This window comes from Ornithodoros turicata, chromosome 9 (genome assembly GCF_037126465.1).
Source record: "Ornithodoros turicata isolate Travis chromosome 9, ASM3712646v1, whole genome shotgun sequence".
NCBI lineage: Eukaryota > Metazoa > Arthropoda > Arachnida > Ixodida > Argasidae > Ornithodoros > Ornithodoros turicata.
The window spans coordinates 11,678,060-11,690,449 of NC_088209.1; the positions used below are offsets into that span (position 1 = coordinate 11,678,060).

The following is a 12,390-nucleotide window of genomic DNA, read 5'->3' on the forward strand; positions in this document are numbered from 1 at the left end:
GACAACGAGGTGAACGTGCACATCAAACAGGGAATCGTCATGAAGTGTCTCGTGAATTAAGGCGTAAAGTCACCTGAAATTCACGGAAGACTTCAGGCTCAGTATGGCCACGATATACACTTAGCCGCAGCAAGGCATTTGAGTGGTGCAAACGGTTCCGAGACGGCCGTACATCAGTGCAGGACGATCCCGGCCGGGCGGCTCAGATCCCAGTGTCAGAGTTCCTCGGAACATCCAACTTGTGGAGCGCCTGATTCTCAAGGACCGACGGATAACACGTCTCGAACTGGCTCGAAAGACGGACCTTTCTGCGGGAACGTTGAACACTATCATTCATGAACACCTCCAGTTTCGGAAAGTTAGTACCCGTTGGGGTGCAGGCAGCCCTCCGTGTTTCACTGGCACAGAAAGCTGGAAATCTCCCCAGAGCTAAGGTAGCGGTTCGACACTGAAGGACAGCCGTACCACGTGCGATGAAATGTGGGTGCACCATTTCACTCCTGAGTCTAAACGCGCATTAAAACAGTGGATGCATCCGGGCTCGCCAGTTCCTAAGAAGCGGTACCCAGTACCCCTTCTGCGGGTAAGGTCATGGCCACGGTTTTCTGTGACAGGGCTGGCGTTGTTCATGTTGATTTTCTGCCTAGTGGTACCACCATCAATATACATACTACTGCCAGGTTCTCAGGGACGTGCATAAGGCGCTGAAGCAAAAGCGGCCAGGCCCCACCACCAAAGGAGTCCTCCTCCTACAGGACAATGTACGCCCGCATACCGCGCATCTCATGACACGCACCTTATATGAACTTGGCTGGGAATTGTTGCCACATCCCCCTTACAATCCAGACCTCGCCCCCAGGGATATCCATCTCTTTGTTGCCCGTTAATTTTTACCCGTTGCATTTTGTAGCTCACTTTGCGACATCCACGCAGCCTGCAGATATACCATAGAGAAAACCGAAAAAAAGTACCGGTTCAACTGTTTGGTTACTGGCGACCGCAAATATTAAAGCGCTGAATCCCGTAACCGTAACCGAAACTATTTTCAGAATTCTGTCGCTGAACCGTAGCCGCACCCGAACCGATATTTGTTTTAGTTTCAGTCTCTGCATAGAGCCGTTAGTAAGACAAGGTTCACGAGTAACACCAAATTTAGGGAAGTCTAATGCCACTTCAAGTGTTAATTGTCATTGGTGAAAATGCGTATTAACCTCCAAGTCCGACGAATACAGACTGGCGTATACACAGACGAAACATAGGCAAACGAGCCAAGGCGAACAACGCCTAGAGTCAAATACAACACCTGGAGCCCCCGCGCGTTTAAGGGACAAAGTCAATATGTAACTCACGGAAAACCCAATGTGTGCTCAGCCCCTGGCGCTGGCACTCATTGGCCTTTCCGTATGTCGCGTGTTGACTCTGTTCCGTAGACGTAGCAAAGTGCGCGTCTAGTTGCGCTGCGACAAGGGGCGTTTTGTGGGTTCAGCCCTCGTAGGTTTGGGTGTGCATTTTAGAAAGGGCGTATGATCCCCCAGAACCCCTCCCAAAATACTTCTGTCTGCGCGATTGTGCGATTCCTTTTTTTCTTTTTTTGAAACATACATCATACTTCAACAATTTCTGTTATGAACGCAATGTGCAAACCTTTATTCTGACTCCTGAAAACAGTGTTCCCTATTGCATGCAGAATGTCACATCTGTTTCTGGAACTTCGTAGTCGTCCAATTCCCACGCATTGATGATTGCCTTTTTGAAATCCTTGTATGTACGATGATGATGAGACCCATATGGGTTGCAGATCTGTGGGAAACATAAGAGCAATATCAATGAGAATGCATCAAACTGAAATGATAATGAGAGCGCGCAAAACCCTACCCTGGCATATGACAGAACATCGAATGAGCGGGCACAACGAATGCTACAGTTCTGGCACCTTTGCTGTTTATACCTCGATGTGCCTCTTGCTTTCCTACAGGTTGTGAGCGGACAAAGTAGTCCCACATTAACGCAGGTAACACATTGCCTGCTTACTGTACGAGCTTCTGGTGGCGCACGGATTTACGCGTTTTTCGTGCTGACTGATCACAAGCCTCTGACCTTCGCGCTTGCAAGTAACAGCGCCGGGGACATACATCGCGGACTTCGTCAACTCCAATTCAGGTCAAGATTTCACAACGATCATCCGCCACATCCACGGCAAAGAAAATGTCGTCACGGGCGCACTGTCGCGAGCTCACATCAGGGCGTTACAAGTCCCTGCCCTTCTTTTGATCCGGTTCGCCGCCATGGCAGAACATCAACAAAACGATGAGCTAGCGCAATCGCGGTCGTCATCTTTCTTGTGCTAGAAAGACCATTCCGTACCCTATACAGAAGTGAAGCTTCTCTGCGATGTCTCCACAGGTTCTGATCGACCGTACACTCTCGTAAAAAAATCGGATAATATTAATAACAGCAAAAACAAAGATGCGTTTTTTTACCCTTATCCAATACGTCAGCGCTGTACGGATAGATACCGTGACGGATATTAAAGGTAAAAAATCGAACAACTCTTGGGCTCTCATTTTAAGAGCTAACGGTTGATTGTTTTTCCATCCGTCGTAACCTTACCCTTATATTAACGCTTTTTCTGCCTTCCATATGCCTCACAGTAAGAGTAAAAACGAAGGGCGTTGTGAGTGACAAAAAGGCTTCTTGACTGTCGTCTTAAGCGTCTTTTGGACAAGGGACTGCCGGGAATGCTAACATGAGAAGGGGGCGGCAATGGCAGAAAACAGTTTTACTTCTGTAGCATGAAACTCTTAAGTCATGGCTTGTTGCTGATCTAAAAGTTGTGGCAGTTAACAGTCAGGTACGCCACGATAGCTAGGAATACTGCACTGCAAAATCGTATGACACAGACAAACACGTCCATAACGTGAATAACAGATGTAAAACGCACGTACATACGCAAAGCAAGTAATATACAAGAGTTCTTGCGACGGTCAACAGAACAATAAGAAGCACGAGTGCGTCACTTGAACCGTGTTCACCCTCTCACCATAGCCTGCGTACGCCGCTATCTCATTTAAACCAGAACATCTGGATATATGGAAGTTTTTCTAGCAGCGCTAGTAGCACATATCTAAACCGCAATACAATAAATATTCATAAAATAATCCCACTTTATTAGAGGAAAGAGCCCACAATAATAGGTACATTTGGTTGTAGGATACTGCGCCTATGGCATGCAAGTAATGAAGTATAAGGTGCAGGAGAAAAAAACAAAAAAACAAAGCATACTAGCCATAAACCAACAAATCACAATACCTACAAAACTTTAGACTAGTATGAAATGACATTAGTGTATCTTCACAAAAATTCACACGCAACGAAATATAAATTGTGGACCACCTATATGAGCTAGTAATTGAATTTGTTCACATTCATAGTGTAAAAACATTTAATGAGCGTTGTATCACAGGATCATCAAGGCATCTATAGGGACGCAGAATAGGAGACATATCCACAAAATAAAATCTATAGCAGACAGGTAATAAGCTAATTATTTATAACAGCTGAAGTGTTCAGTGTATTCAGATGTACCATTTATCGAGCAGCGCATCGTATGTAGTATAAGTAGTTACAACTTAACAAAACACTTTTACAGGTGAGTTGTGCTGGCTGTACAGTATGCGTGACAGAGTAGTCTTCTGAACTTCTTTCAGCAGGGTGTCGCATAGTAGAAACTTCAGGAGCACGACTTAATGCAGCTGAGCGTGCATGCGGGGTACTGTGCAGTGCAGCATGGCTACGAAGAGCCAGTCCTGTTCCTGGGGATGCTGGAGACAGAAGTTTCTTATGAAAGGCGCAAAATAATGTGCTTGCTGGTATTGTCAAACGGCCACGCATGTGTGTTCAACAGTAGATTCCAAAGATACGATACTGCTTGAAGTATTTCAATGAGAAAGCTAATCTCGGAAATATGCTAGGACCGTAAGGGATGCCGATAAGGTGTTCTTCGCCAGTCCTGAGTCATCTCCAGGAAATTTCTACATGAAGTAGTCACAAACGTAACATGGACTGTAAAACTACATACCATTCTGGAATCTTTCTCGTCCTTTAAATAGCATTCATCTGGATATTGTTAGATGCGTAAATCATTTCATCATGTCATTCATGTGCTCCGTGGTATTGTCAGATGGCTGCAGGTGTCTCTGCAACAGTAAACACAGCGAAACTGCTAGTGTTTCTAGTGCTTAAATGGGAAAGCAGATCTCGAAAATACGGTAACGCCGAAATAAATCATGCTGATAAGGTGCTCTTTGTCAGACCTGAGTCCATCTCCGCAGAGGCCCCTTACACGAAATAGTCATAAGCATAACGCGGACTTAAAAAACCACTTTCCGTACTGGAAACACAATTATCCTTTAACATAACGTTTAGTTGAATATTGTTAAATGCATAAATCATTTAGCTCTCTAAGTGGCATTCCACACGTGTTTTGCATCACAACCACCACCACCTTATACAACATCAGGGCCGCTTTTTACAAGTCAGAAAACCCATTTGCTTCCTGTCAACACACCGTGCTGCGCTATTATCAGCAATAATCATACGAACTGCTATTACAAGAACGGATTGCGGAATCATTAACACACATGACTTAACGGCGACAAACGCACATCGGAGAAACGAAAATGAAAACGAAAGCGAAAAGAGTCTCACCTATAACAAAAGTATCTGATCATAGATGACCATCACACATAAGGCACCAGCACGGGGGGCGATGGGCGTATGCATATGAATTAGCAGCATGGAGATAGCTGGGAGAGTCACAACTGTTTAGGCAGCGTCCTCGTGCTCGGTCAACTACATCGTGCGACGTTGTCTCGTTCGATCCGAGTTGCTTCTGCCATACCTGTGACACAAATGAAGTCTGAAATTCAAGGAAACTCAAGACACACAGTCCAAAATGTGACGACTTACATTGCCAGACGGTGCATGATGTGAGATCATGAGACGCCAGGAGCCTGAACCACCGTTAACCAAGCGCAAGAAAAGACGCCTTGCACACGGAACTATGCATGTGTTCTCAGGAGGCAGGGCCCGCATAACAATTGAAAAACAACGAATAGACGTAAAGGACTTGTACTCCGACGCAGAGCCTCAGTTCATCAGTCAAGACGAAATCTTATGCGGAGGAATATAACAGTAAATCATGTTTCCCTTGCCATTTACTCATAAATCTCCGCCCTTTACGCTTACAGCGGGAGTGTTTACGGGTACTAGGAATAAAACACAGCATGATCGATACGGCGTCAGTCATTTTTGTCGAAATGTTTCTTTCGCGATAGTGTACGTTAGAGTCACTAAATAAGCTACGCTTAGCTTATTTAGTGACTCTAGTGTACGTCCCTTTTAGCTTCCCTCGTCAAGTTTGCGACACTTTCCACAGATAATCCCACCTTGACGTTCGGGCTAGTCAGCAGCTCATCGCCACAAGATTTGTCCGGGCCAAGATTAACACCGACATTCGTTGAAAGATGAAAGTCACTGAAAAGGTTAGCCAGCTGTAGGACTCGAACCCACATCTTATCGTATCATATCATCGTATGAATGTGTGTATGAGTGTGCAAAAATGTAAGAGTGAAAGGAGGATGAGTGAGAGAGAGTGACTGGTTTGTCCCTTCAGATGACGCACTCTGGAAGTAGCTGAGAAGGAGTGTTAGCTTAGCTCAATTGGTAGAGCCCTGGACCGGTAATCCAGAAGATGTGGGTTCGAGTCCTACAGCTGGCTAACCTTTTCAGTGACTTTCATCTTTCATCGTTAATTTCTTAGGCAACTTGAGGCCTTCTATGTGATTGTCCCTTCTATGTGGTTCCAGCCTCAGAACATCAGTTCTCTCATGACCGACATTCGTACCTGAGCCTCGTCGTGCGTACACTGCCAGAGAAGCAAGGTTCACCGCAATACCACCACCCCTGTGTCCGACATTCCGTCACGTCGTTTTGACCACGTTCATATTGACCTCATTGATCTGTTACCACCATGGAACGAGTCCACCTACCTCCTCACGTGTGTGAACAGGTTTTATACGCAATCCAGAAGTGATCCGTATAGCAGGCATCATTGCGTTCACCGTTGCCCAAGTTCTCGTCGCCGGATGGATTGCACGTTTCGGCATACCGTTTATCATTACAACGAATCGCAGACGCCAGTTCGAACCCCGACACTTTTCCTACCTGATGAATCTACTCGGCACGCCACGGATCTGCGCGACAGCTGACTATCCTTCGCCCATCGCGTTAGCTGAACGGTTCCATGGCAAGCTGAAGACTTCTCTCCGCAAGTCAGTCCATTAGTGCACCACTGCCGGTCATTTCCATTGACAAGCTGAGTCCTGCCTACAATGCTGACAATCCTGCTTCTACAGTGCAACCCCCAATAGCACCATTGTCCCATGCGCCTCCTACCCGAGCCTCAACCCTCCCCGACCCTGGGAAGCGAACAGGGCACATGGCAGCGAACGTCGTGTGCACTGGTCTCGCTACCTAGTCCCGTCCGCATACGCTTGACTTCCTGATTCATACTTCGTCTGTCTAGAGGAGGGAGCCATCTGTAGCGACGACGACGACAGTTGTGATGCAGCTCACGCTCATCAGCATATCGCGCAGTCCACCAGCATTACTACCGCTTGCAACCCTCCGTTTACGGGAAATAGTGTGTCCTCTGAAACAAACACTCGGCTTCTTTCATGGAGTAGTACATCAATGAGAAGATCCGTTGGAACTGGGCCGCAGAGGTTGCTACGGAACTCTTGTGTCTAACACTGCATATATACGTGTACGCATATATACGGCACGTGTACGAGACACATGCGTTGAGGCATCTCTTTTGTTCTGCCGTAATCAGATAAAAAAATAGAAATGCATGCACGTTCTTACCTCATCCTCGTCTGAAGGGCAAAGTAGAGATCGGGTCTGCGTGGAAAAAACACGTCATAAATCTCAAAATGACGGCTAACTGGCTAAACATGCCGGAGAGTAACCGAAAGACAGAGGTGCGCACACAAAATTCCCATCCCATTTCCACAGAGAGAATTCTCATCTATTTATTGTGGATCTCTGTTTCTTCTGTCTGTCTGTGGTTACCTCATGGAAAGCACGTTCAGTGTCCACACCGAACGACTCTTTATTGCGAGTGTGCACGAAGACCACTTCCACCATCTAAATGCGATTTGATATTACATGTGACCTGTGCGCCAGAAAGTTCTCACTCAACAATAAGAACAAGCAGTCTACCGGTCCATGTGTTCGAAGAAGAAGTTACGTATTTTGCATTAATCGCTGATTACTACTACCCGTACAAGTATTAGTCTCGTTGTCTAGTAGAGAATATCCTTATAAATATCCTTATCCTTATAAATCGGTAGCACATTTGCGCGTCATAATCTTTATTTGCTCCTAAATTTTACACTCAGTTTATAGTGGGGTCATTCCACACCAAGCGTCCTAGAGGCGACGCTCTACCGTCGGCTATTTTGCTATAAGGACTCGTACGAATTTATTACTTGGAGAAAACCACCACAACAAAGGTTTTTTCTGCCATCGCAGAATAGTGGTCCCTATAGGTGTCCGTTTAAAGTTTTTGCATTCTTTTTGCATTGTTTTTGCAAAATTGCATTGTCAGAGGGGTTAGCCTCTGACCACCCCTGCAGTCTACGCACGGCAAAGTGAAAATCATAGAGATACCGCAACTGTTTTGGTGCCACGGTAATGAAGGAGTGTTCGTCTCTCTATGTGAGCGTCACAAAATATTCTAGTTACTCGCCAGATGTAGCCTGAAGGCCATCCGAAAAATTCTTCGAGAAGCAAAGTTTCGGATTTTCTTTGCGCTACACCATTCGAAGTGAAGAGACACAGCTATATCTAACGTTAAGATAAGAATGGGTACTAGAAGCGAAAGGAGTCTCGTTGAGAGGTTAAACAAAATACTAGGAGAAAAATATACAAAAACGCGACTCTGACGAAAATGAGGCTACTTTAACCGTACATAGCAAAAATGCTGGAGTGCGTAAGATTCAAGATTTCTTTGATCTGTGTCACGTAAATGATTCAAAATTCCGGCCTATACTTGCATGTAAACCGCCCACCGCTCAGCTGTTGTAGCAGAAGAAATTACGAATGAAGTCGGCCCAGGCGGAAAAATTGTGAATGAAGTCGATCCAGGTTGTGACGGTACCATCGCTTGGCGAGGTTGGCAGCGCGCATGTCCCTACTTGCATGTAAACTGCCCGCGCGTCAGCGAAAAAAAAATTGCGAATGAGGTCGGGCCAGGCTGAAAAATTGCGAATGAAGTCGGCCCAGGTACGATTGTGTCGTCGCTTGGTTGGGTTGCCAGCGCGTGTGTCCCTACTTGCATGTAAACTGCCCGCACGCCGCCGGAAAGAAAATCGCGAACGAAGTCGATCCAGTCTGAAAAATCACCAAAGAGTCGACCCTGGTTGTAAAATGCGCGAACGCACAGCCCTCCGGCAACGTGCCGCCCATCGATCACTTCATAAGAATCTGATTACTTAAATTTATGTCATGGTGGAATATCCAACTTAGCTTCCCTATTGTGCTTGAAATTACTTGCATCTATCAGAAGTTGTAGTTGAAATTAAAACTCCACTATTGCAATGATGGTGCTCACGTATAGTTGAGTGAAAATGCAGCAAGAGGAGACCCGCAGACGGAGACATATACGACAGGATAGACCCGCAGAATCTGATTACTGCAGGTCTCCTGTCGTATATGTTTTAACCCACCTGTCCGCGTCTCTTGCTGCATTTTCACTCAGGTAGCTAGTTCAACCAACTACCCCGCTACAACCCGCTTGCTCATCTATAGGACTGTTAGACTTTTTATAATAAAACTTGTAATTTTGAATGTAATCGTATTGATTAAGATCTTTGATTAAATGGGCTATTCCATTTTAATTCTGATTCATTGAAAACTTATGTCTATGATTACCGTTAATAAAAAAATATTGTGTTTCATTCTTTCTGTGTGATGTCTCTTCAATGCTATTACATCATACTTGTAATGAGTTAAGTATAATTTTTATTACGTGTATCGTATTGTGTTCCTCCTGCTTCAGATTTTTTGGCTGGGTTTTCCTCCCTCACACAGAGTCACAACATAATCCCTGGCACTATTGACTTTAATAAATATATTTCCACTTGTACTTTTGTGTATGGCTATCCCTTGCGTGTCTATACCTGCATGTAAACCGCCCAGCGTACACCTGTTGTAGTTGAAAAAAGTGCGAGCGAAGTCGGCCCAGGCTGAAAAATGACGAAAGAAGCCGGCCCATCCTGAACAGTGCGCAACGATAAGCGCACGGGCAGCCCTCCGCCCGCTAATGAGCGCACGGACAACCGTAATGGTAAAAAGGGCAAGGGTGCAGGGCAGCTTGTACATAGTGAAAGAATGGAACCCGGGAGGGACGTGTCCTGTTGTCCCTCCTCTGTCCCTTTCTCGGGTTCCATTTTTTCGCACGAAGAACCATCCGCCCACACGCCGCCCAACGCGCGCCAGAGAAAATTCGCCACTGAAGTCGACCCAGACGCGACGGTAGCGCAGCCCTGGCGGCAATGTCGTCGTCCTGCCCCTACGTATACTACTCGCGAGACTTCTCCATCGTCAACGCGTCGTCTTCTGCTTCCAAAACAAAGGGCATTCCACGTGATTCTCCTCCCGCTACACTATTGGATGAGAGCGCGACGTCTCGTTCCCAGACGTCTTAACACTCTCTGTCGAGCCTGTCGAGACTGGGAGGTACCCGGGTTCGAATCCCGGTGCCGGCTGTGCTGTCTGGGATTTTTCCTGGGTTTTCCTCAGACGCTTTCAGACATATGTCGGCACAGTTCCCTTAGAAGTCGGCCCAGGATGCACATTCCCCCAGGGCGTCAGTCGTGACGTTGCCCACATACGTGAGGCCGACAACGGCAAGCCCTATCACCACCTCTCTGTTCGAAATATCGGCGGCTCTCGCTTTGAGGCAACTTCCTTCATAGTTCCCTACCGGTTCGCTGGATTTCTACCCGTCTAACGTCCCCCATGCCGTCAGCCGTGACGTTGCTCACATGTTGGAGGCCGACCGCGGCGAGCGCTTTCACGAGCACCGCCACCACCACCATCACGTCTTAACGTCTGGCGACAGTCAATAAACCAAGCGCACTACCGTTAAAGGCGGCACGGGAATTCCAAGACGGGCAAGTATCGCTCCCGATGGTCGTAATCGCCTTCTACTGACACTCCTCTATCGATACAGTCGCTGGCGCTTCGACAGCTGCTCTTGGCATCAGGGCGCTAGGCATCGAATGACCCTGTGTTGAGACGCTTACCCAATACTCCGACGTCGCTTTCTTCACCGTTCCTATGGGTGAACCTCCCACTGCAAGTCCCTTTTCCTCTAGGCAATTGTAGTCGCACATGTGTTTTTCTCCCACGTATGTGAGAGCCTGTAAAAATACGTGCACAAAAGCGTTATCATTCCAAAGTGGCTGTCACACATTATTGGTGAGTCCTTCAATGATACCCGAAAATGAGCAAATGACTTCTTATAGACGTATTGTTACTATTTTATGGCACTACTGCATTTCTGACGATTTAGCGACAATGTAATTTCTTCCTGTCGTTCATTCGTTTCTCTCGTCAATCACAATGAATGTTTGCAGTACCGGTTTGCAAGCTGTATCCCCAAATGATTTTAAATTCTAAATTGAGTAGCTAAAATATTTGCCAGCAACAAGACTGCACGGCACAGCCGGAAGGAAGGATCATACGTAAACATGTAGGGCAAGACTCGCTAGATAATGATATAAAGGCTCTTCTCCATACTCTATTTTCTTGAATATCTATCTGCACGGGATACCGCTCCAACTCATATAGTGCTTTTGGTACCAGCGGAGAAGAATTACCAAGCAAGGAATAGCGCAACATGTTACGGCTGATCACCTCGATAGTCATGTGACGTTAATGGCTTGGACCCCATGATGCTTTCTAGGCGAAGGCAAGGTGCATGGAGAGGGGGACGGAACAGAGCATTCGAGCAATGAACACTAGGCAATAGAATGAGGGTATTCGAAACATGACATTTATATGTTACAAGTGTGTGTGTGTCCTTAATACATAACAGAGAAAAAAGAAATGCCCCTGGTTCAAAAGGTGGCAATTCCAGCATTATTCGTAAGGCTTTCTTTTGTAGTACAGCTCTGGTCAACCTTAAAAATAACCGTGGGAAAAACGAGGTCTCGTTCCGTAGCGCCACTGCAGCAACCCTTGGAACCATGAGGAAATATTAATGGAACAAAATTATTCTGTTAGTTTAACGCTAGGGTTTTGTTAACATAACATTCCCCCAGTGCCCAAAGGATGGCTGTTATCGCGCTGGGAAATGAGACCGAATTTTTGCCAGTGTTATGACTAAGGTTGACCGGAGCTGTGCAAACAAGGGATGAATATTTGACTTATCAGTAATGCCATATGATAATGAGCCCCAACCGCCGGTTGCACCAATCTCGGCTCACGAGGTGGCTGCCGAAGTGCGGCTTATCGCTTGCGCTCCCTCAAAGCGCGTTCATTCGTGGTAAGCCTTCAAATGAGCATTGCATCAACGATTACGCACGCTGAAGCCCATCACGTTGCAAAACATAGTTCAAGCTAGGGCGTTCCAGGGATCTTTCTTCGTCTCAATTGAGTGTCGCGTTCCATTGACTTTTTAAGGTCACATGGCCACATCACATGGCGACCAAACTGAACGATTGTGTCTGCATTGTAGTAACAGGAAAGAGCACTCTTGTCAGTGGGTTTACCCATAGATTGAGAAGTTACCCGTCAAAAAAGACGCGTTATAACTTAAGTTATCGTGTGAAAAATGTAACTATAGGTTACCCCCATAACTTAAAAACCCGAGACTAGGGGGCAAAAAAAACGGCTACACAGACAAGGTATCTAAGTTAATTCAGTCAAGGTCTGTAATAAACTAAGTTAATAACGAAGTTCTTCAGCCTGAAATGTAATTCGCAGTTACTGAGTTACTTAAAAAAAGAACGAGCTACTTTCAAGTTACTTCGGACACCACATAGCATTACGCAGGTGCAGCGTGCGTGAGCAGACCTTGAGTTGCCTGCAGAGGAGTGCAACACGCTCAGATCGTTTTCGTTTATATCCAACAATAGACCTCTCCCCGTTTGTAAACAAATGACGTCATAGTGTTCGACAGCGCCACAAATTTGTTAGAATTGAAGTATACGCTCGAAGCTAGAGTTGAACAAGGTCTTGCCCGAAAGCCACGGTCTTGAGGGGATTGCGATATGATGCCTTAAAGGGACGCGACCCTCGGTCCTGCTTTTCTTTCGA

The 12,390-nt window shown here is 46.2% G+C and overlaps 1 protein-coding gene across 2 annotated transcripts in view; it reads right to left on the reverse strand.

Annotated features, from left to right (window-relative positions):
* Positions 1–1,580: 1,580 nt before the first annotated feature.
* Positions 1,581–12,390, reverse strand: part of LOC135368104 (uncharacterized) — a 54,855-nt gene continuing 44,045 nt past the window's right edge. Inside the window, exons 9-11 of one of the 2 annotated variants that reach the window (XM_064601184.1) lie at positions 10,374–10,490; positions 6,928–6,963; positions 1,581–1,800 (exon numbers count right to left, since the gene is read on the reverse strand). In XM_064601184.1, the coding sequence (XP_064457254.1) occupies positions 1,675–1,800; positions 6,928–6,963; positions 10,374–10,490 (279 nt within the window). In that variant the 3' untranslated portion in view covers positions 1,581–1,674. The remainder of the gene's footprint in view (positions 1,801–6,927; positions 6,964–10,373; positions 10,491–12,390) is intronic. The other variant, XM_064601183.1, reaches the window with a different exon arrangement.